Genomic DNA, 22894 nt, shown 5'->3' with positions numbered 1-22894 from the left:
GAATTTTTAAAAATAAAACAGGGCCAATAAGCCCAGGCCTTACCCCTGCACTGTGGTGAGGTGGTCAGGATGGCAGGGGCAAAGCTGTGCAAAGCTTCTGCCAACTCAAGGCATTCACTGAATGCCCCACACATGTCACCATGGCAAAACTGGAGAGCCTATCAACAGTGCTCCCCAGCATGCTGTTGGCATTGTTGGACACAAACAAGTTAAAGGCAAGATTCTTGCGGAGAGAATTAGTGTTTTATTGAGCGTATTAAGCAGTCTAAGAGCCAAGATAGCTTCCTGAAACTGTTGTAACCAAGCGAGTTATAGAGAAACATCACACTCTGAGATGAATTCAGGACTCCTTTATTAGCCAGCGACCGAGAGACAGCTTAGTGCTCAAAATTCTCTCGGCCCCGAAGAAGGGGCTAGATTTTCTTTTATACTTTGGTTTAGAAAGGGGAGTGGGGGAGTCTAGTTAAAACAATCTTACAGAAGTAAAGTAGGCAAAAAGTTAAAAGGATAAATGGTTACAGGTAAGCAAACAGTTCCAGGTGCAGTGGCTTTAAATCTGTCACAGGGTGATAGACGCGGGGCTTTGGCTGCTATCAACCGGACACAAATGCGGGGGCTTAGGGTACTATCAACCAGGCGAATTCCTGGGAACTGCGGATATAGCTTGCCACAGTATCTGATCAGTTAATTGCATTCTTGGATGTGCTGGGAGTCAGCTTGCACAAATGACGTCCTACAGGAAGGAGGGTGGGCAAGGGGCTGCGAGTGAAGGAGCCAAGATGCAGTCTGTCTGGCTCTCTTAGTTAAGGGAGAGTCAATTCAGGTCAGAACAAGGTAGGGTATCACAAAACATGTAAAGGAAAAGGATCAGAAAAAGAAGGAAGCAAAAGAGAAAAGGACCTGAAGTGCCAGCCTTCTCTACTTTGTGAAGGTCACTTTGTGAGAACCAATGGAAAGAAGCCTAAGTTGCTGGGACCTATTCCCTACGAATTCACAGCCTAATAGCTGTAAAAACAAAAAAACAAAAGAGTCCCCTAAATCGGATAGACTTTAGGCCCTACAATATCCAGATCTACTTCTGATGATGTTTTATTTCATAAGCTGGGCAGTAAGTCATGGTGAGTATTCTTTAAATGATTCTCTATATCATTTGGTTTACTCCAAACACAAACTAGTAAAACATTTTGTCTAAGAGGTTTTGTTTTCTTTATCTGTCCTAGTCCTGATGTTGGCATGCCTATGACTTCACTGATTGCTGTAAGCCCTTGAGTTGGCAGAAGCTTTGCACAGCCTTGCTTCTGCCATCCTGAGCACCTCACCACAGTGCAGGTGTAAGGCCTGGACTTATCAGCCCTCTTTTATTTAAAAAAATTTCCCAACGTTTAATTGCAAAAGTCCCTTAGCTTCATTTCTACTTTATATCAGTTCCCAATGCCAAGTTTGTTCTTTTTCTAAGTATCTTCTGAGGGAGTGACTCACCATTCACTTCTATTGGAATCCAAATTTTGCAATATTCACAAGGTTACAAATAATTAAATTAGGATATCTTAGCATCTCATAACCAGGGAGAGATTACTGTAAACTCAACCATATTCACCACTATTTATTGCATATCTGCTTCATGCAAACCTTGGTTCCATGTGCTGGGGGAACACAAATGTAGACCTTATTTCTGTCCCTGAGCTGGTGACATAAGAAGTTGCCTAGAGGCCAGGCGCAACGGCTCACGCCTGTAATCCCAGCACTTAGGGAGGCCAGGCAGGCAGATCACGAGGTCAGGAGATCGAGACCATCCTGGCTAACACGGTGAAACCTCGTCTCTACTAAAAATACAAAAAAAATTAGCCGGGTGTAGTGGCGGGTGCCTGTAGTCCCAGCTACTCTGCAGACTGAGGCAGGAGAATGGCGTGAACCCAGGAGGCAGAGCTTGCAGTGAGCCGAGATCACGCCACAGCACTCTAGCCTGGGCAACAAAGCAAGACTCCGTCTCCAAAAAAAACAAAAAAAAGGAAAAAAGAAGTTGCCTAACTAAGTTATAAGTCAAACCATTGTGACTGCTGTACAGAAAAGGCAAATACAGTGTATGGGAGCAAGAGAAGTGGATGATTGATTAGGATGGGTGAAAGCTGCAGAGAGGAGACATTTAAGTTGGACCTTAAATACAATAAAAGATTTCTTCACCTGAAAACAAATTCCATTTGTGTTAGAAAGTTTTTTAAAAAGTGAATATGGCAATTTATAACAAATTTTCATTTTGAAATGTTATGCTTCTTGATTTTCCATGACAGAAAGCATGTGCACACACATGTGTTTGTGTGTGTGTCTGCATGTGTACTTCCATTACATTTTAATCTGAATATTTTCTTTTCTTTTCTTTTTTTTTTTTTTTTTTTTTTTGAGACGGAGTCTCGCTCTGCCACCCAGGCTGGAGTGCAGTGGCCGGATCTCAGCTCACTGCAAGCTCCGCCTCCTGGGTTTATGCCATTCTCCTGCCTCAGCCTCCCGAGTAGCTGGGACTACAGGCGTCGGCCATGTCGCCCGGCTAGTTTTTTGTATTTTTAGTAGAGATGGGGTTTCACCGTGTTAGCCAGGATGGTCTCGATCTCCTGACCTCATGATCCGCCCGTCTCGGCCTCCCAAAGTGCTGCGATTACAGGCTTGAGCCACCGCGCCCGGCTAATCTGAATATTTTCAAACATGTATAATAGTTTCAAGAATTTTACAGGCTGAGCGTGGTGGCTCACACTTGTAATCTCAGTACTTTGGGAGGCCAAGGCCGGCATATCACTTGAGGCCAGGAATTCGAGACCAGCCTGGTTAACATGGTGAAACCCCATCTCTACTGCAAATACAAAAATTAGCCAGGTGCGGTGGTGGGCACCTGTGGGTCCAGCTATTCAGGAGGCTGAGGCAGGAGAATTGCTTGAGCCTGGGAGGTGGAGTTTGCAGCGAGCCGATATCACACCACTGCACTCTCAGCCTTGGTGACAGAGTGAGACTCCATCTCAAAAAAAAAAGAATTTTACAATAAACATCCATATATCCATTATCTAGGTTCTACATTAACATTTTACTATACCAGTTTTATCACATATATAAAACAAATATAGTGAAACATCTGCTTTACTTCCTTCTATCAATTTTATTACTGTACTTCAAAGTAAATTACAGACATCAGTACCCTTCCCCTTTAAAAAATTCAGTATGTATATATATTTTGCATTAACTAGAGTTCAATGTGCATTTAGCTTTTTTTCCTTTGGATGTAAAATTTATATACAGTGAGATGCACAAGTCTTTGGTATATATTTGCTGTTTTGACAAAGTCATAGACTCATGTAACCCAAACTCCTGTTGAGAGAGAGAACATTTCCATCGCCTCAGAAAGCCACTCAGTGGAGGTGTGTTTTTGAAGTATATGTGGACAGAGATCCCAGGCATTGTAGACTAATGGAGTGATTAGAGGTAAACAGAATTAAGCTGGGAGAAGGCAAAGTTGCGAAGGACAAAGGATTAGTAGATGGCCAGCATCCCAGGCCCTGAGAGGATATTAATAACTTGCTGTGGACAGTAAGCAGGTTAGCTTGGCTACAGCTGAGTGAAAGGCATGGGATACTAAGTAAAACGTTACTGTGCTTTAATCCTTTTCAATACTACATACAACAGGGTTATCCTGTAGACTTACATTCTGGAGGGCAGTGGTTCCCAAACGGGGGTGATTTTGCCCCATAGTGGACAGTTGGCAATGCCTGGAGACATTTTTGATTGTCACAAGGGGATAGTAGTGCTCCAGGCATCTTAGTGGGTAGAGGCCAGGGATGCTGCTAAACATCCTCCTTTACACAGAACAGCCACTCACGGGAAAGAATTATCAGGCTCAAAATCAATAGACTGGGCGTGATGGTTCATGCCTGTAATCCCAGCACTTTGAGAGACCAAGGTGGAAGGATCACATGAGCCCAGGAGTTCAAGACCAGCATGGGCATCATAGTGAGACCGTGTCTCTCTATACATCATTTTTTAATGTCAATAGTGCCTGCTGTGAGTTAAGAGTAAGGGTTGCTGATCCATAGGGGGAAAAATCAATGGAAGTTACATACTAGCTGCAAAAATTATTTTTCTTTGAGAAAGACAGTGTGTTTATTTCAGCTTTTAAAATCAAGAAAAAGGAACAATAAGCCATTATTATTGGTTAAAAAAACCAGAAAACAGTGCTTCCATTTTGGTTTGCTGTTTGGGGTCAGGGCATGGGAAGAGGCAGCAAGTTCCTCATGGCTGGAAATGGAAATAACTGTGGTGCTGTACAAACTCCTTAGGGAAGTCGGGCAGGGGTTGCAGTAGAAAGACGGAATCTGTCATCTTCCACCTGTCTCATCTGGCTTCCAAAATACGTGATTTGAAAAATAGGGAAGAGGAGAAGGAGGAAGGGAGGAAGAGAAAGAGAGGCTTACAGTTCGCCCTCTTGCTCTAGTTTGTAAAAGGCTCCTTTCTTAGCAGGGTATCCATGACAGGGATAACTAGGAGACCAGTACAGTATGAGCTGCTAGATGATTTATGACCAAAGGTCAAATCAGCAAGCAGCTTCCCAGCTCTGCTTCATAGCATGTGATCTCTACACATCCCTGCCTCAGTGTCAGCCCTGGGAGGATGGCTGATCTGGGAACTTGACCTGTGATTCACTCATGGTGAGACTAGAAGAGGATCCTTCTCAAAGGTGTTGTAAGTGATGACTGCTTTGTCATCACTGAATTTCAGGCCCATTCCTGCACTGGTTCCTCTGTTGTTTTCATCTCTTTCTCTCTGTGACTTATAACTGTATCTATCTCAGATTGAAAATCCCTGAAGAGCAGGTATCCTATTGGTCCCTGGCTTTTTTGATGTTGATTACGATGAAGTGGGTGATGATTATGGCTTTGCTTATGTGCCAAAGCGTGTTTAAGAATGTCTCAATACCAGTTTGAGAAATAGCTTTATTTGTGATACTGCAGTGATTAATTTAACAAAGATAAACATGTCAGTTGTTGCAAAGTGATATGGTTTTTGAGAGAAATTAAGGCCATTGGGGCAGAAATAAATTGATAAAAGTTTATTGGAAGCCAAATGTGAGAATCTATCCAGTAAGATGCACCAACAAAGTTGGGCATGTTCCAACATCTTTTACAAGTTGAAATGCTTTTATAAGACCGTTTAGGAGAAGGAAGGGGGACTCCTCATATCGGAGTTATCCTTTTCCATTGGAGGGTACAATATAGAGGTTACAATCATTGCCTATGGATGATAGCATACAGGCTAAAATGTTTTATGCACAAGACAATCAGTAAAAGCAAATCAGCAGAGCTTTATGATTTAGTCCTTTTGAAAAGGACACAAAACAGTGTCCTTTTCAATGTCAGTATTAATCAGTAACCTGATAATTAATCAGTACATAGTTTGAGGAACTCGCGATGGAATTTGTGTGACTCACAATAAAATTCTATACTCAGAGACAGGATGTAAGCCATCAGTCTTAAGACCTTTTCCAAGCAGTTCATTTGGAAGCCTGTGAAATGTGTCCTGTAAGTTATCAGGGTCTTTTTGCTGAAAACATTATTTGTTGTTTCTTTTCTTTTTTTTTTTTAGAGACAGGGTCTTGCTCTGTTGCCCGGGCTGGAGTGTAGTGGCATGATCATGGCTCACTGCAGCCTCAACCTTCTGGGCTCAAGTGATCCTTCTGCCTCAGCCTCCCAAGTAGCTGGGACCACAGTGTGTGCCACCAGGCCAGCTAATTTTCAGTTTTCTTTTTTGTAGAGATGGGGATCTCACTATGTTGCCCAGGCTGGTCTTGAACTTCTGGTCTCACATGATCCTCCTGCCTCAGTCTCCCAAAGTGCAGGAATTACAGATGTAAGCCACAGTGCCCAACCAAAATGTAATGTTTATTTATGTAAATTATTTATTTTTTCTGTTTCTTAATTATTTATTCTTTTTATACAGCTGTATACTATCTATTATGTGGCTTTACTATTGATGGACATTTAGGAGGTTTCCAAACTTTTGCTATTATATACAATGCTATAATGGTCACCTTATAAATGCATGGAAGTAGAATGTTTAGGTGAATGAGTGCATGCACAGCTTTACTAGACATTACAATACTTCTCTCTATGGAGACTGTAACAGTGGACTCTCCCACGAGCAATGCATCCGCATTATTTCTTCACATGCTTGCCAGTAGATCATACTACAATCTTTTTGACCTTTGGCAATCTGAAAAGTGAAAAGTGGCTCCCAGTGTAATTTTAATTTGCATCTCTCATATGAGCAAGGGTGAAGAGACACTTGTATTTCCTTTTTTGTAAACTGCTCTTTCAATTGGGTTGTTATTCCTTTTCTTATTGAGTTGTAGGAGTTCTTTATCTACTAAACCAATTAGTCTCTTGTCTTCAAAGCCTGTTATCAATATTTACCCCCAGTTTCTCATTTATCTTGTCTTGTATATGATGGTTTCTGTCATGCTCATTTTTTAAATTTTAGTTTTTGATTTCCTGTCTTACTAGAAAGGTCTTACCACCCTAAAAATGTGTCCAGTGGTTCTTCTTAATACTTCAGTGGTTTCATTTTTCATATTTATATATTTGAACTATTAGAATTTTGGAAGGATCAAGTTTGCTTTTTCCCAACTGGATACCTAGGTGCTACTAAATCCGCATGTGTATTTGGGTCTATTTCTCGCCTTTCCATTCTGTTCTATTGATGTGTCTGTCTATTCACGTACCTGGACTTAATAGTATGGTTTAACATTTTGGTACAACTTATCAATGATCTGATGGTGGTCTTTAGATTATAATATTTAACATTTTATTTTAGCAAAGTATTTGTATATTTTCGTAATTCTAGATGCCTTATGGTGCTTCTAATATCTTCTCTCCAGAGGACTGCATGCTGTTCTTAAGGACTCTCTGCTTCCTGGACAAGCTAAAGATAAGGTGAGTATCATCTTCATAAATGCAAGGATTTTAGATTTGAGTCCAGAAGTGTCTGCTGGGAATGATCTGATCACTCCTTGTTCTGTTGGTCAGGTGCATGGGTTTCCCCAGGGGCAGAAACTGTGTCTTCCTAGTATGTTGCACAATTCCTGGTGCAGAGAAACACTCAGTAAGTGTGTATTGAGGATGAATTGATGAATAAGGACATGAACACCTGCCTGCCACAGAAGTCTTCTTTCATGCATGGGTATTCCTGAAGGCTCCTCTGGCTTCACAGGAAGGGAAAGAACTGGGAAATTATTCCTGGGGTCCTGTCCCAGCTCTTTGCCTATTCTCCTGTCCAAGAGAGGAACACAGAGCGAGGAAGGGCAATGAATCCCATTTATCCTCCTCCCATCTCACACACATCCAGAGGCACGATCCTAGCTCCCTTCAACCTTGACCTCTGAGCTCAAGTGATCCTCCTTACTCACTCTCCCAAGTAGCTAGGATTACAGGCAAGCACCACCACGCCCAGCTAATTTTTTGTAGAGACAGGGTCTCACCATGTTGCCTAAGCTGGGTCTTGAACTCCTGGCCTCAAGTGATCCCCCTACCTTGAGCTCTCTACCAGCATTTTCTTGTATTTCCCCTCATCTTCAATAGCATTCAACTGAAACATCACCCACGTTCATCATCTCTCCCTTTTCTACACCATGGCCTTGAGTAAAGCAAGGGAGATAGGAATCAGAACAGCTAACCATAACTGCTGACTATTATACATTGTTCAGCATATGCTAGTTTCATTTTCCACCAATGTAATAATTGAACACTTAAAACAAGTGGGGAGAGATATATATATATATCTCATATATGGTTTTATATATATGTAAACTATATATATATAAACTATATATATGTAAACTATATATATAATCATGCCCATTGTAGAAGTGAGAAAACTGAGTTAACAGAGAGGTTTAGTAACTTGCCCAGGGCCATGGAGCTTTTAAATAGATTCAGTGCTAGAGTCCATGCACTGAAACACAATACCCTTCCCTTGTAATATGCATGTGCGTGTGTTAACTTCATTGAAGTATGCTATAAAATGCAGAAAACTGCACAAGTCAAGAGCATACAACTCAGCAGATTTTCACAAAGTGAGCACACCTGTGTACTATCACCCGGATGAAGTAACAGAACACTCTCAACCCTCCAGGAGTTCCAGTCATCTCCCTCCCAGTCACTGCCCCCTCCTCCCTAAGGTTAATTGCTCTTCTGACTTCTCTCGCCCGTTCTTCTGGGAGTTTTCTTCCTGTCCTATTTTAATCCACTCGTATTTTAAGCATCATGGGGTTTGTGGCTAAAGTTAGAAATATTCTATATATCCCATCTTACAGTAGGGGTGGCAGTGGTTGGGAGAACACATTTCCTAGAGAAGAGAAACAATTGAGGATGGGGGATTTAGGGGGTACTTGCTTTAGTTTCCCCACATTCTCTTTGCCAGTAAACCTAAGTAAGCTTCTAACCTTGCCTCCGTCCCCTCCCCGCCAGGACTACATCTCCCAGCAGGCTGTGCTCTGACAGCTCTCGGATTTAAATAGGATTCTGGGCTCTGCTCAGAGTCAGGCTGCTGCTGAGCACTCAGGTCGGAGAGGAGCAGAGAAGCAGCAGAAGCAGCCAAGAGCTGGAGCCAGATCAGGAGCCTGAGCCAGAGCTGGGGTTGAAGCTGGAGCAGCAGCAAAAGCAACAGCAGCTACAGAAGTTGGAAAGATGCTGGTCACCTTGGGACTGCTCACCTCTTTCTTCTCGTTCCTGTATGTGGTAGCTCCATCCATCAGGTTTGTCTTAATTCAGCAACTCAAATAATCGTTTACAAAGACCTGCACTGGAAGCCAGTTCTCAGCTGCTGAAAGAAGAGAAAGGCAAAGAGGCTGACGGAGAGAAAGTCAGGGCAGGAAAAGCAGGAAGGAAGGGGGTGCTGTGGATACCATGGTGGAAAACCAGAAGGAAGCATCTGCAGCTGGGTAGAGGTGGGGCTGAGTTCTGGCCCCACCTGAGCTCTGGGGAGAGTTCTACTTGCCAGCGGAAGGTTGCGTGGATGACTCTGTCAAGTAGCTCAACAGACACCTTAGGTGGGAGTCCTTGCTTTTTCATTTTATTCCTTTGGGTGTCTCTGAAGAATTCAGAGACTCTGTCCCTATTCAAGGTGGCCCTGCTGGCTTGTCATGCTGTTAAGTACCAGGTAGTTTGGGAAAGAAACAAACTCTCTTCCCTTTGAGACTACCCTTAATTAATGTTTTGGGATGACTCTTTTGCTGTGGGATTTCTAGAGGTGTCAAATAAATGTGCGTTCTAAGTGGAGAATTTTTTAATTTCTCCTTTTTTTTGCTCTGTCACCCCAGGGTGGAGTGCATTGGTGTGATCATAGCTCACTGCAGCCTTGAACTCTTGGGCTCAAGCAATCCTCCTGCCTCAGCCTCCCAAGTAGCTGGGAATATAGGCATGTGCCACTACACCCAGATACTTTTTAAATTTTTTGTGGAGATGGGGGTCTCACTATGTTGCCCAGGCTGCTCTCAAACTCCTGGGCTCAAGCAACCCTCCCCCACGTTGGCCTCCCAAGATGTTGGGATTACACGCATGAGCCACTGGGCTCAGCCTAAAAAATTTCTGATGATAAAGGAGGTTAAATGGACCTACCAAGGACAGTGTTATTCTAGGTTCTCCATAGAGATCTGGGTTCAAGTCCCACTTCTGCCACCACTATGTGACATGAACCTCCCTGAGCCTCAGTTTTCTCTACTGTAATGCGGAAATAATACTGGATAAGTTGAGAGGATTAAAATAAATTACATATGGAAAGTACCTAGCCTAGTAATTGGCAGTCAGATGTTGTGCAAGAAATGTTAGTTCTGCTCCTCTGTATTCTGTTTTGGGACCTGTGAAGTCAATTTCATGTAAAAGAGTGCTCTCTGCCCAGAGGTCTGAAAAAAGGAGATTTTATTTCTGTTTGCCATTGGCCAGAATGAAATCTCTAATACAATGGCTGAAAGCCTCGGAAATGCCCCACTCCCTAAAACTGGAGAGGCAGCCTAAGATCAGCACCCATGTATGCCATTCCCCAGAGTGCTAAGAGCAGTACCTGTGTGTCACGCCCCACAGAGTGCTGTTCATCAGTTACTCATGATGACAGTCACTGAATATTGACTCCGCTAATGTTTATCATGCGTATGTTTTAAATGTAAGTTAGAGGGGAAAGCTTTCCTCTGGAACCTCTAGAGATAAGAGCTAGATGTATTTATTATCTAACAGGGAAAGTCTTCATTGGCCCTGACTCGAGAGTTTACTCTGTTTGCTAATATGATTATTTGTGGCTTCTGGGCAAGTGACCTTCCCACCTGCACTGATGAACAGGCGACTACCTTGCCCCATGAAAAAATGTTGTGCCATGAAGATTAGCTTTTATGAGTCTCCTGACTGCAACTTAAAGATATCCTTCTTTGAGACTGGATAGCTTATTTTTTTTTTTTTTTTTGAGACAGAGTCTCGCTCTGTCGCCAGGGCTGGAGTGCAGTGGCCGGATCTCAGCTCACTGCAAGCTCTGCCTCCCGGGTTCACGCCATTCTCCTGCCTCAGCCTCCCGAGTAGCTGGGACTACAGGCGCCCGCCACCTCGCCCGGCTAGTTTTTTGTATTTTTTAGTAGAGACGGGGTTTCACAGTGTTAGCCAGGATGGTCTCGATCTCCTGACCTCGTGATCCGCCCGTCTTGGCCTCCCAAAGTGCTGGGATTACAGGCTTGAGCCACCTTGCCCGGCCGGATAGCTTATTTATTTATTTATTTATTTATTATTTATTTTTTAACGTATCTTAGTGTGAGCTAGTGAAGGATGGTACGTGACGCTCTTGTTTCCCTTGCCGATAGGAAGTTCTTTGCTGGTGGAGTGTGTAGAACAAATGCGCAGCTTCCTGGGAAGGTAGTGGTGATCACTGGCGCCAACACAGGCATTGGCAAGGAGACGGCTAGAGAGCTCGCTAGCCGAGGTAAGTGTTTCCCCTTTAGTCTCCAAAGGGCCATGCCTCCCACCCTTCTTTCCACTGGGGCCTCTGTCCATATTTCTTTATGTTTCCTCCTAGGCTTGGGGGCTCTGACTAGAAATTCAAGAAACCTGGGATTCAAGTCCAACTATGACACCAACTTACACTGTGGCCTTCAATAAACTGCTTCTTCCCTACTCCTTCTCTATTAAATAAAATGAGGAAAATAATGATGTCTGTGTATAGCCAAGTCAGTTATTCTAAAAGGAGATACTAAGAGACATTAAATATCAGAATGTAAAACCTGGGAACCAGATTCCCAGCCTGGGATTAAACTGACAGCAAGAAGACTGACCTACTGTGAAAAGCCCAAAGTGGCAATACGGCCACTCTACCATTGAGGGAGGGCTGGGAGAATGAATGCTCTGTCCATCAGTCCCAAGCTCACTTACTGTACCTCTTTTATAGCCTAGGATATGAACATACTGCTCTCTTCTTGTCTTGGACCCAGGAGCCCGAGTCTATATTGCCTGCAGAGATGTACTGAAGGGGGAGTCTGCTGCCAGTGAAATCCGAGTGGATACAAAGAACTCCCAGGTGCTGGTGCGGAAATTGGACCTATCGGACACCAAATCTATCCGAGCCTTTGCTGAGGCCTTTCTGGCAGGTGAGGTCCTGATGAGTAACTAGAAAAGCAGGAAATCAGGTATGGGAGTGGCTGCTCCATCCTGGACCATCTAAGGTCTTTACATCAGAACCATGATCCACGCCACTAGACAGGTTCTGCCACATGAACCAGCAGGACAGGGAATTGGCAAGAGGATGGTGGGTAGACAGACTGGGCAGGATCCTTATCGTCTTTTTGCCTCAGCAGTGGGAATGTCGGAGGTGTCAGTTCCCTGTGTGGGCTTGCACCTTGGCATCAAGGTGTGGCCACAATGCCACTCTCTTCTTTCATCCTGAGAATCAACCTTCTGTGGCCATAGGCATGAGATGAAGTTGTGCTGCTGGCAAGTTCTTCTGGATCTTGGAAAATGACCAGCTTCTACCAAGGACGATGAAATGCATGAGGGACATCCTGGGACCATGTCTGGCTTGTGTTACCACTGGATTCCTAGTGCCCAGCAGAGTGCACCTGGTCCAGAGTCGGTAGTTAGTACACATTTGCTGAATAAATGAATGAACAATGTCCAGGAAGATATGAGTAATTTTAATTACTCATTAGAAACCCAGTGACAGTGCTTACTGGATGTCACTGAGATAGATCCAAATGAAGGATAGTTATTGACTGCTGAGGCAATATCTTGTTTTAAAAGGAAGGGGCAAAACAAGTGACTCCTATCAAAATCTTACCCCAGCAAAGACAACTAATGAACAAAGGGAAGGGGCAATTATGCAGGTCTGTGACAGGCAGCCAGGGGACTCCTTGCTAACCACAGGATCTCCTTGGTTGTGCCCTATAGAGGAAAAGCAGCTCCATATCCTGATCAACAATGCGGGAGTAATGATGTGTCCATATTCCAAGACAGCTGATGGCTTTGAAACCCACCTGGGAGTCAACCACCTGGGTAAGTATCTTTGGGTGACTAAAAAATGAGGTACACCCACTATCTTTTCTTTAGGAAGATGACCCTGTGTAAATGTGGAGAATGTCCAGGGGCCTTCATAGAGCTAGGAATTCCAATAGACTGGACCCATTGGCTTGTTGTTCACTGTACATCTCCTGATCAGTCTAAAAAAGTGAGATCCTCCTACCCATACCATTAAGAAGCCCCAAATTTCAGGAAATACCAGGGAGAAGAATGTCATTCTTAGATGGGGCAGTGGCAGTACAAGACTTGCCAGGCAGGGCCAGGTGTGTGGGTATGCAGGAATCTGGGCTTGGCTGGAGGGGTCACATCTACATGAGGGCCAACCAAGCCATAGGTTGGTCCATGGAGGTAGGCAATCCTTGAGAACTTGAGATACAAGGCAGGCTGGGGTTCAGCGTTCAAGGCGAAGACTTTAGGGAGGAGAGCATGGAACATGTTTTCTGATCCTAAGCAGATGTTATCTTCCCTGACTATTCTATCCTTCTGTCTATACACAAGTGTACCTGGGTCCCTAGTTATGCGATCATGGACAGAGTGGGAGTAGGAAGCCAGCAGGTGGGTCAAGGGCAGAGGTACAAAGTAATACAGATTAAGTATGATTGCCTTACTTGTAGTCCAGCTCTGGCTCTTGCTTTGAGGAATCCACAAACTCAGACCAAACTGACCATTAGAGTTACTCATGGCATCAAAATTGGTTCACATCCAGAAGATAGTGAGCTAACACTGAAGTCCTCTCGGCTCCCACATGCTGAGCCTGAGCTGCCATTCCACCTTCAACTGGCTCTCCTCACAGGCCACTTCCTCCTCACCTACCTGCTCCTGGAGCGGCTAAAGGTGTCTGCCCCTGCACGGGTGGTTAACGTGTCCTCGGTGGTTCACCACATTGGCAAGATTCGCTTCCACGACCTCCAGAGCGAGAAGCGCTACAGCAGGGGTTTTGCCTATTGCCACAGCAAGCTGGCCAATATACTTTTTACTCGTGAGCTGGCGAAGAGGCTCCAAGGTAAGTCTGGAGAAAGGATCAGGATTAAAATAGCAAAAATGGTCCTCAGACCAGATTAGAGGTCCACAAAAACTTGGGAAGTCAGGCTGTCAAACATGCACGTGTCAGTAATAGCTCTGTGCACTAAGGAGAATGAGGTTACGAATGAAGTAAAAACAGAGTCCTTGCCCCCAGGGAGCTTAAAATCAAATAGGGGTTAAGAACCTCATAAAGTTACCTTATATTTATGTCGTATCTTATCTCTTATCTCATTTGATTTTCACAATAGCTTTTTGCAACAGGCAGAGGCTTTTTGTTTGTTTTGTTTTGTTTTTGAGACTTGAGTTTTGCTCTTATTTCCCAGGCTGGAGTGCAGTAGTGCGATCTTGGCTCACTGCGACCTCTGCCTCCTGGGTTTGAGTGATTCTCCTGCATCAGCCTCTTGAGTAAGCTGGGATTACAGGCACGCAATACCACACCTGGCTAATTTTGTATTTTTAGTAGAGACGAGCTTTCACCATGTTGTCCAGGTTGGTCTCAAACTCCTGACCTCAGGTGATGTGGTGGCAGAGGCCTTTTGTAACAGGTTTATAGAGCAGAACTGAGGTCCAAGGAAATGGCCAGCTAAAGAGTATATGGCAGGTGAGGGTGTCAGAACTGAAATGTGGGTGCTCAGCTTTAAACCTAGGGTGCTTCCTTCTGGGTGCCATTTGCTGAGGTCCACATGGTGATCTGAGCTACAGAGCTGCCACTGCCTGGACTCAGGGAGTTAGCGCCAGATTTCAGACCCCTGGGTCCAAGCTCTTGCTCTACCACATGCTATAGCCCCATGTGGATGTGGATGTGGATGTGCCCCTTTAACCTCCCCTGACTTCATCTTCTTAGCTGTAAAATCAGGTCAGGCCGGTTCTTACTCCTTAATGATTCTGTGCCCCCCTGGAGCATTGGGTGAGCTGCTGGCTCTGACATCTGCAGATCTAGGGGACCATTTGTTACACTGAATAAACCAGAGTTTGGGAACAACATTTGTTACACTGAATAAACCAGAGTTTGGGAACAATGGTCTTTACTTCCAGTATAGAACAAGAAGACAGTAATCATAAAAATAAACAATAACAATTACAATAATAATTGAGAGGTTTATGTGTGCCATGCAGTACACATCGTAACTTAATACTTGCAACTTTCCTGTGAGGTGGGTACTATTATTTTCCCCCACACTAAATATGAAAAGACAGGCACTGACAGATTAGGAAATCTGCCCAAGGAAGATTCCTAGCTGAGTCAGTATTCAAATGCAGAGAGTCCATTCCATGTTTTTAACTTTACATCAGGGTTCAGATCTTGGCCCTGCACTCTGACAGGTATAACCTTAGGCAATTTACTTAAACTTTCTGTGACTTAGTTTTCTTTGCTGTAAATGGGCATCATAATATTGTGAAATATTCTATTTCACAAGCCTCTTTAAGAATTAAATGAAATAATACATTTAAAGCATGTTGTATAGCCCTGGCACATAATTGGTACTGAAAAATAGTGATGGCACCAGGGATATCTTGGGGGGGGTGTTAACCCCCATAATCTGCATCACCATCCCTCAATCTATACCTCATAAAATGTGCTTGCCAGGCAAATGCAGCTCAAAATAAAGTCCTACCCACCACCTTCCAATCAGACTGCTACCCCTAAACTCCTCCTGTAGAAATGATAAAGATACCACTGTCAATAATTGATACTACTCACTACATGTTGTCATGTGTATTAGTAGTACTAAAGCCACAGTATAAAAATGACATTGAAATAGAAAGACCTTGAACCAGGCACTCCTTTTGGGACACACAAGGCTGAGAAGGCTATAGATCTTTCTGAAAGGGATCAATTCATTCCTGTTCAAACTCCGCCTGGCCAGGAGTGGTACCTGCTGAATCCTGGGGTTATGTTTCCTGAGTCCCTCTTTCTCACTTGTGTATTTTGCTGAGGAGATAAGCTGTTTTCCTGGGCTCAGAGTGTGTCCCTGATCTAATTGTGCCCTCTTTGTCCTAGGCACCGGGGTCACCACCTACGCAGTGCACCCAGGTGTTGTCCGCTCCGAGCTGGTCCGGCACTCCTCCCTGCTCTGCCTGCTCTGGCGGCTCTTCTCCCCCTTTGTCAAGACGGCGCGGGAAGGGGCGCAGACCAGCCTGCATTGTGCCCTGGCTGAGGGCCTGGAGCCCCTGAGTGGCAAGTACTTCAGGTGTGTGAAGGCAGTGCGGTTCTCTCCACCACCTGTGTGCATGGGCGGTGCAGGACTCACTGGGCTGTGCATCCTGAGCAGCTGAGTTGGTTCCTGATGACGCAATCCAGGTTTGGGTTAGGCCTGCAAACAGAAAGTGTTGCTTTGTTAAGGAAACTTACATTACAAACTTATGTGTTGGGAAGAGTTGCTTTTCTGGCTCTATTTTATACCTGTGTGCCACTTTTCCATGTAAACTTTGCAGCTTTCTGAAAGCTTTTAAAGAAGACTGTTGCTGTTGGTTATGCCCTGGAGAGAATGTTAGCAGGCCCTCTGGATCCTTTTTCTCCTTCTTTAAGCTTTTGGCTCACTTGATTCATGAATTTTTTAATACCAATTAGCACAAAGTGCTGGGGGAATGTCCTCTCTCTTAGGTGTGAACTCTGTCCCTCAATGCTGCCAAGATTGGCACTATCTGTTGAAATATAGAAGTAGAAATTTTAGTGCTGAATCTTATCATGAACTCAATGAGCAACTAGAGTCTGGGAATAAAGGGAAGCCCAGGGTGAAATCTCTTTCCCATTCCATGACAGAATCCAGCCCTGTCTGCTCTGTTGTCCCTCTTTGTTCAAGGCTTTTCGTCAGTGCAGTATTTATTCTGTGAAGCGTTGGAAATAATCTTAGTGTCTGATGAGACGGGAATGGATAAGTGATAATAGCTAATGTTGCTTGAGTTTTTATAATGTGTTTGGTACTCAGTTCTGAGTGTGTAATGTGTATTAATTCATATAATCATCACAACCCTGCGAGGCAGGTAATATTACCTCAAGTTTTCACATGAAACTGAGGCACAAGATAATTAAGAAACGTGCTCAAGGTCATATAACTTGTAAGTGGTAGATCTGGGATTTACACCCTGGCAATCTGGCTCTAGAGCTGTGCCATTCAATGTGGTAGCCACTAGCCACATGTTGCTATTGAGCACCGGAAATATGGCTAGTCCAGATTGAGATGCAGTGTAATACCAAATTTTTGAAGACATACAGGTTGAGCATCCCAAATCTGAAAATTCGGAGTCTGGAATATTTCAGTAAGCATTTCCTTTGAGTTGTATGTAGGTGCTAAAAATGTTTTGAATTTCAGAGTATTTCAGGTTTTAGATTTTTGGGGTTTGAGATGCTCAGCTGGTAAGTACAATGCAAATATTTCATAATTCAAATAAATGTAAAATCCTAAATACTTCTGATCCAAGCATTTTTTTTTTTTTTTTTTTTTTTGAGATGGATTTTCACTCTTGTCACCCAGGCTGGAGGGCAATGGCATGATCTTGGCTCACTGCAACTTCTGCCTGATGAGTTCAAGCAATTCTCCTGCCTCAGCCTCCTGAGTAGCTGGGATTACAGGTGCCTGCCACCACGCCTGACTAATTTTTGTATTTTTAGTCGAGATGGGGTTTCACCATGTTGGCCAGGCTGGTCTTGAACTCCTGACCTCAGGTGATCCACCTGCCTTGGCCTCCTAAAGTGCTGATATTACGGGTGTGAGCCACCGTGCGCAGCCCCAAGCATTTCTTATAAGGGATGCTCAACCTATATTATAAAAAAGAAGTGTAAATTATCTCATTTTACATTTTTAAATGAGATAAAAGATATCTCATTTTTTATGATTGCATGCTAAAATGATTTTGCTATTTTGGGGTTAAATAAAGTATATATTTAAAACTCAATAAATTAATGTATAATTAAAGGTTACTAAATAAATTTCACCAATTTCTTTTTACATTTTAAATGTAGCGGCTAGAAAATTCAAAATGACATATGTGGCTCACATTTGTGTTTCTCATCATATTTCTTTTTGTTGAGACACAGTCTGACTCTGTCGCCCCAGGTTAGAGTGCAATGGCATGATCTTGACTCATAGCAACATCCACTTCCTGGGTTCAAGGAATCCTGCCTCAGCCTCCTGAGTAGCTGGGATTACAGGTGCATGCTACCACGCCCAGCTAGTTTTTGTATTTCTAGTAGATATGGAATTTTGCCATATTGACCAGGCTGGTCTCGAACTCCTGACCTCAAGTGATCTGCCCACCTCAGCCTCCCAAAGTGCTGGGATTACAGGAGTGAGCCACTGCTCCCGGCCTTCCCATCATATTTCTATTGGACAGTTGCTCCTCTAGAGTCTGGGTGTTTAACATTGCTGCCTTAAATATGTGATAAAATACACAGTCATTAAATATCATATTTTTATATAATACGTAATTAATAGAAAAACGTTAGTGATATAATGTTGTAAGGAAAAAACTGGAATACAAAATTATATGATTATTTACACATAGAGAACAGTCTGGAGGGACACCCAGCCACTGGGCAGTAGTGGTTACTTCCAGGGAGTTTTAGGGAGAGCCAAGCAGAGTGTGAAAGATGATTTTTATCATTTTATTCTAGGTGTTTTTTTATTATTTAAAAATTTTGCCAGGTGCAGTGGCTCATGCATGTAATCCCAGCACTTTGGGAGGCTGAGGTGGGTGGATCACTTGAGGTCAGGAGTTAAAGACCAGCCTGGCCAACATGGTGAAACCCTATCTCTACTAAAAATACAAAAAATTAGCTGATTGTGGTGGTGTATGCCTGTAATCCCAGCCACTCAGGAGGCTGAGGCAGGAGAGTCACTTGAACCTGGGAGGCAGAGGCTGCAGTAAGCTGAGATCGCTCCACTGCACTCCAGCCTGGGCAACAGAATGAGACTGTGTCTCAAAAAAAAAAAAAAAAAAAAAATTAAGGCTGGGTGCGGCGGCTCATGCCTGTAGTCCCAGTAGTTTGGGAGGCCAAGGAAGGAGGATTGCTTGAACTCAGGAATTCCACACCAGCCTGGGCAACAAGGTGAGACCCCCATCTCTATTAAAAATCAAAAAATTAGCCCAGCATTGTGGTGCATGCCTGTAGTCGCAGCTACTCGGGAGGCTGAGGTTGGAGGATGGCTTAAGCCTGGGAGGTCAGGGCTGCAGTGAAGCATGATAGTACCACTGGACTCCAGCCTGGGTGACAAAGTGAGACCCTATCTCAAAAAAAAAAAAAAAAAAAACCCTCCTCAAACTAGACACAGTATGATCCCGGTTTTATGTGAGAGAGAGAGAGACAGAGAGAGACTACATCTCTATTTATATCCAAACAAAGCAAAAAAGACTGTACAGAAAGCAACTGAATGATAGACTTTTCTTTTTTTTGAGACGGAGTTTTGCTCTTGTTGCCCAGGCTGGAGTGCTGTGGCATGATCTTCGCTCACTGCAACCTCTGCCTCCTGGGTGCAAGCCATTCTCCTACTTCAGCCTCCTGAGTAGCTGGGATTACAGGCTCCCAACACCACACACAGCTAATTGTTTTTTGCATTTTTAGTAGAGGCAGGGTTTCGCCATATTGGCTGGGCTGGTCTTGAACTCCTGACCTCAGGTGATCCGCCCACCTCAACCTCCCAAAGTACTGGGATTACAGGTGTGAGCCACCGTGCCCAGCCATGATAGGCTTTTCTTCTTTTATCAGCACTGCATGTTCCAACTGTTTTACAAGGCTTTTATAATTAGAGAAAAGGAACATTAAAAACAAATAAACAAACAAAAAAACATGATGAGAACTGTGTTCTGTTCCCACCCCCATCCCTCTGGTCCTCAGGCCCCCTGCTTATTCCAAAGCAAATCTGGAGGGCTTGGTCTGGGGTTCATGATGCAAGTGGGCCTGTCAACAGAATTCAAGGGGCTTGTGAACTTGGATGGGAAAATAACTTCATCTTTAGTTTAACCTCCAGTTGAGATTTGGCATTTTCTTCAATTATGAATGTAGGCACTGAACTGTAGTAGTAGTAGTGATACCTGTAACTTTGTCACCAATAGAATTATAAATATTTTCATATCACATTGCAGTTGTTGCAGATATCCTAGAATGTCACTTCTGCTCGCCACTACTTTGAAATCCTTTGATAATTAGACCTGGTACTAGATCTTGTTACAGAATACATTAATAAATAAGCCTGTGTATTACTATATCACAAATTTGTTTTTAAAATATTCTTAGAGTGCATTTTATATAATTACTTTCTTTGAGTCTGGCATATATTGTATTTTATACATTTAGAAACATTCTGAGAAAGGGACCATAACGATTTCCAGACTGCTAATTCTCATTCCTGGAATTTACCGTCTTCCTCTGCCCTCCAGTGACTGCAAGAGGACCTGGGTGTCTCCAAGGGCCCGAAATAACAAAACAGCTGAGCGCCTATGGAATGTCAGCTGTGAGCTTCTAGGAATCCGGTGGGAGTAGCTGGTGGAAGAGCCGCAGCTTTATCAGGCCCAATCTATGCCATAATGAATGGGGACCGAGGAGAAGGCCAACCCTAAAGGATTATCCTCTTGGCTGGCTGGTGCTGCGAATCCTGCCTGCCCTGATCCTCTTGACCCTTTTGGGAATGTTTGCAAACTTCACACTCTTGTGAGACTGGCTTATGGCATGAGATGTGGATACATACAGAGCATTCTTCTCTAAGCCCTGGGGAGTCAGCAACTCTCTGGGGGCAGCAGGACTGGGTAGATTCCAGGCTGGGCATGTGGGTGGCTGAAGAGCCTGAGAAATTGGGTCAATTCCTTCATCAGCACCAGATGCTCAGCTGAGGCAAGAAGAGCATCATCACTGCCTATTTCCAGGGGCTATACACTCCAACTCTTGGTTGACCTCTTTCTTTTTAAAAATACTTGCCACCACCCTGGAGTCTGGACCAACACACAAAGATCCTGGCTAACCCTGGCCAAGTTAGATTCCTTCCTCTCACCTGGACCTTCCCATTTCAATCATGCAGATGGTTTCTTTTTGTAAAGAGTTCCCTTTACCTTTCACATTTTAGAGAAAATAAAGGCTGCATTCATCTTATTGTCTTATTTATTTTCTCAGGGCAGCAAGGAAGAGAAATGGAACAAAGCAGGGAAACCGGCCTGCTAGTTTAGTGACTAGAATTTCACCCTACCCAGCCACCCATACCTTTTTAGAGTATGGCATCTGGGGGCAAAATAAGATGGTCCAGCTGAGTCGTTTGTCAATTTTCTTCCAGCGGTAACAATTTATTATCTAAAAGAGAAGAATGTCTTCAATTACAGATATGCTGAGCTCCACCACAGATTAAGGCCAGATGTAGGACTTCATTTGATCCATAGACACAGGAAAACCAAGCCTTGATAATCTCTTGTCCTAAATTCATAGCTTCTCCCACTTCTGGCCTCTCTGCTGTCCTTTGCTGTGGCCCAGGTGACCTGCTTCTTGCCTCAAGGTCTGACGGTCACCATGGATAGGCAGAGAGATGTGCCTAATGTTTCAGCTGATTGACAAAATAAGTCATGTTTATTGGCTCCATTTTTAAGGCATCCAAAGGGCAGCAGGTGACCAAAATGTTCTTTTCTTCAATAGCAAGTGGACTTTTAAAAACCTTTATTATGGAAATTCTCAAATAGACAAAAGTAGAGCAAAGAGTATAAGGAATTCTCATGTACTCATCATCCAGTATCAACATTATTAACATTTTATCAATCTTGTTTCTGACATTTTTGGGGGGAGGTGGGCATGGAATATTTTAAAGCACATTGCAGGTATCATATTATTCACTCATAAATACTTTGGTATGTGTTTCTAATAAGAACCTTTGCTTTTTACAAAACCACAATACCATTATCACTCCTAACAACATTAATACGTCTTGAATATCATTTAATACTTGGAGTTCATGTTTCCCCGTTTGTCTAACAAATCAGGGAAAGAGAATGGTCCTTCTGAAAGGAGAGGAAGCTTTTCTTTTCATAAGCCCTAGCAAATCTCCTTGTGGCTCATTAGCATGAAGTGAATCCTGAGCTCCCTTCTGCACCAATCACTGAGGCTGGGAATGGGCTATGGTAATTGACTTAAGCCAATCACTACCCCCACCTAGAGCTGGGGTCTGTCCCTCTCATCTCACCCAGTGGGGAAGAATATAGCTAATGTAAAGCACTTTTAGTAATTAGTTTAGAATTCCTCACAAGAATCTTTTGGGATAGGTTTCATTAACTCCATTTTACAGATGGGGCCAATGAGGCACAGAGAAATTAAATAGCTTCTCAAAGTTCACACACCTGCTAAGTCATAGAGTAGAGCCAGGTAGCCTGACTCCAGAACCTGCACTCTTAACAGCCATTCCCTACTGCTTCCCATGGTGGAGGAAGTTGCAAATCACTGCAAGGAAAAATCCAAGACCATGAATAGGCCAAGGGAGGAACTAATACTGGGGAAGCAACCTTATATGTTTACTACAGGGACCTATGACCTGTGCCTTATACACTGCTGGGTCCACTGGAAAGCTTGGAAAAGAATGAAGGGAAGATGGAGGAGAGGAAAAGCAAGGAAAAGGCAATGCAAGGGTGGGAGACAGAGCATGCAGGGCATTGATGATGATGATCCTGGATATCTTCCCTGGGCTGAACAAACAGAAAACCAGGAGCATGGAGTATGAAAGGCAAGCATGCCGGGCTGCTCTCTGTGCAGCAAACAAACCATGGGTGTGAGAGCAAGGATTCACACGTGTGTGCCAGGCGTTCATTCCAGATCTAAGAGACAATCATTGTAAACAGTGATGCAAGGGGGCAGGCCTGGAGTGGGGCCCATTATGCATATCAGAGGAGGTTGGCTGTAGGCAGAAGGAACCAAGTCATGTATGGGCTGCAAGGTGCTGACCCCAGCTGCCACATCTGGGGCATCACGCTGGTATTGGTGTTGGTGACACAGGGTTCTTGAGCAAACCTGCTCACAAGGCTGAGTTCCTCCATTTCCATACATTCAAATATAGCCATTTTTATTTCACTAGAATCATCTTTCTATAAGACATCCTTTTTTCTGAGAGAACAGAATAACACCTTCAAAAGAGTGTCCCTTAGTATAGACAGAGTCCTTATATTATGTGTGTTTGGAATCTTTTGGGCTATTCTATTTTATAAACTTTTCAAGCTTGCCACACTACTGGCTAGTATGATTGGCTTAATTAAGGTCATCCTATTCTTGATTTGTGTCAAATATTTGAAACCTGAACATTTGAGAAACCTCTTTGGATATTCTCTAAGATACT

General features: G+C 43.6%; 1 protein-coding gene across 2 annotated transcripts in view; it reads left to right on the top strand.

The window, feature by feature from the left end:
* RDH12 (retinol dehydrogenase 12) overlaps nucleotides 1-20680 on the top strand; it is a 33987-nt gene extending 13307 nt beyond the window's left edge. Inside the window, exons 2-9 of one of the 2 annotated variants that reach the window (XM_023182410.1) lie at nucleotides 6911-6965; nucleotides 8499-8785; nucleotides 10871-10989; nucleotides 11495-11650; nucleotides 12447-12551; nucleotides 13369-13578; nucleotides 15601-15790; nucleotides 19977-20680. In XM_023182410.1, the coding sequence (XP_023038178.1) occupies nucleotides 8718-8785; nucleotides 10871-10989; nucleotides 11495-11650; nucleotides 12447-12551; nucleotides 13369-13578; nucleotides 15601-15790; nucleotides 19977-20079 (951 nt within the window). In that variant the 5' untranslated portion in view covers nucleotides 6911-6965; nucleotides 8499-8717 and the 3' untranslated portion in view covers nucleotides 20080-20680. Of the gene's footprint in view, nucleotides 1-6910; nucleotides 6966-8498; nucleotides 8786-10870; nucleotides 10990-11494; nucleotides 11651-12446; nucleotides 12552-13368; nucleotides 13579-15600; nucleotides 15791-19976 lie in introns of those variants that run through there. The other variant, XM_023182420.1, reaches the window with a different exon arrangement.
* The last annotated feature ends 2214 nt before the right edge of the window (nucleotides 20681-22894 follow it).

This window comes from Piliocolobus tephrosceles, chromosome 6, assembly GCF_002776525.5.
Source record: "Piliocolobus tephrosceles isolate RC106 chromosome 6, ASM277652v3, whole genome shotgun sequence".
NCBI classification, from domain to species: Eukaryota; Metazoa; Chordata; class Mammalia; order Primates; family Cercopithecidae; genus Piliocolobus; species Piliocolobus tephrosceles.
This window is presented reverse-complemented; position numbering and strand designations above follow the sequence as displayed.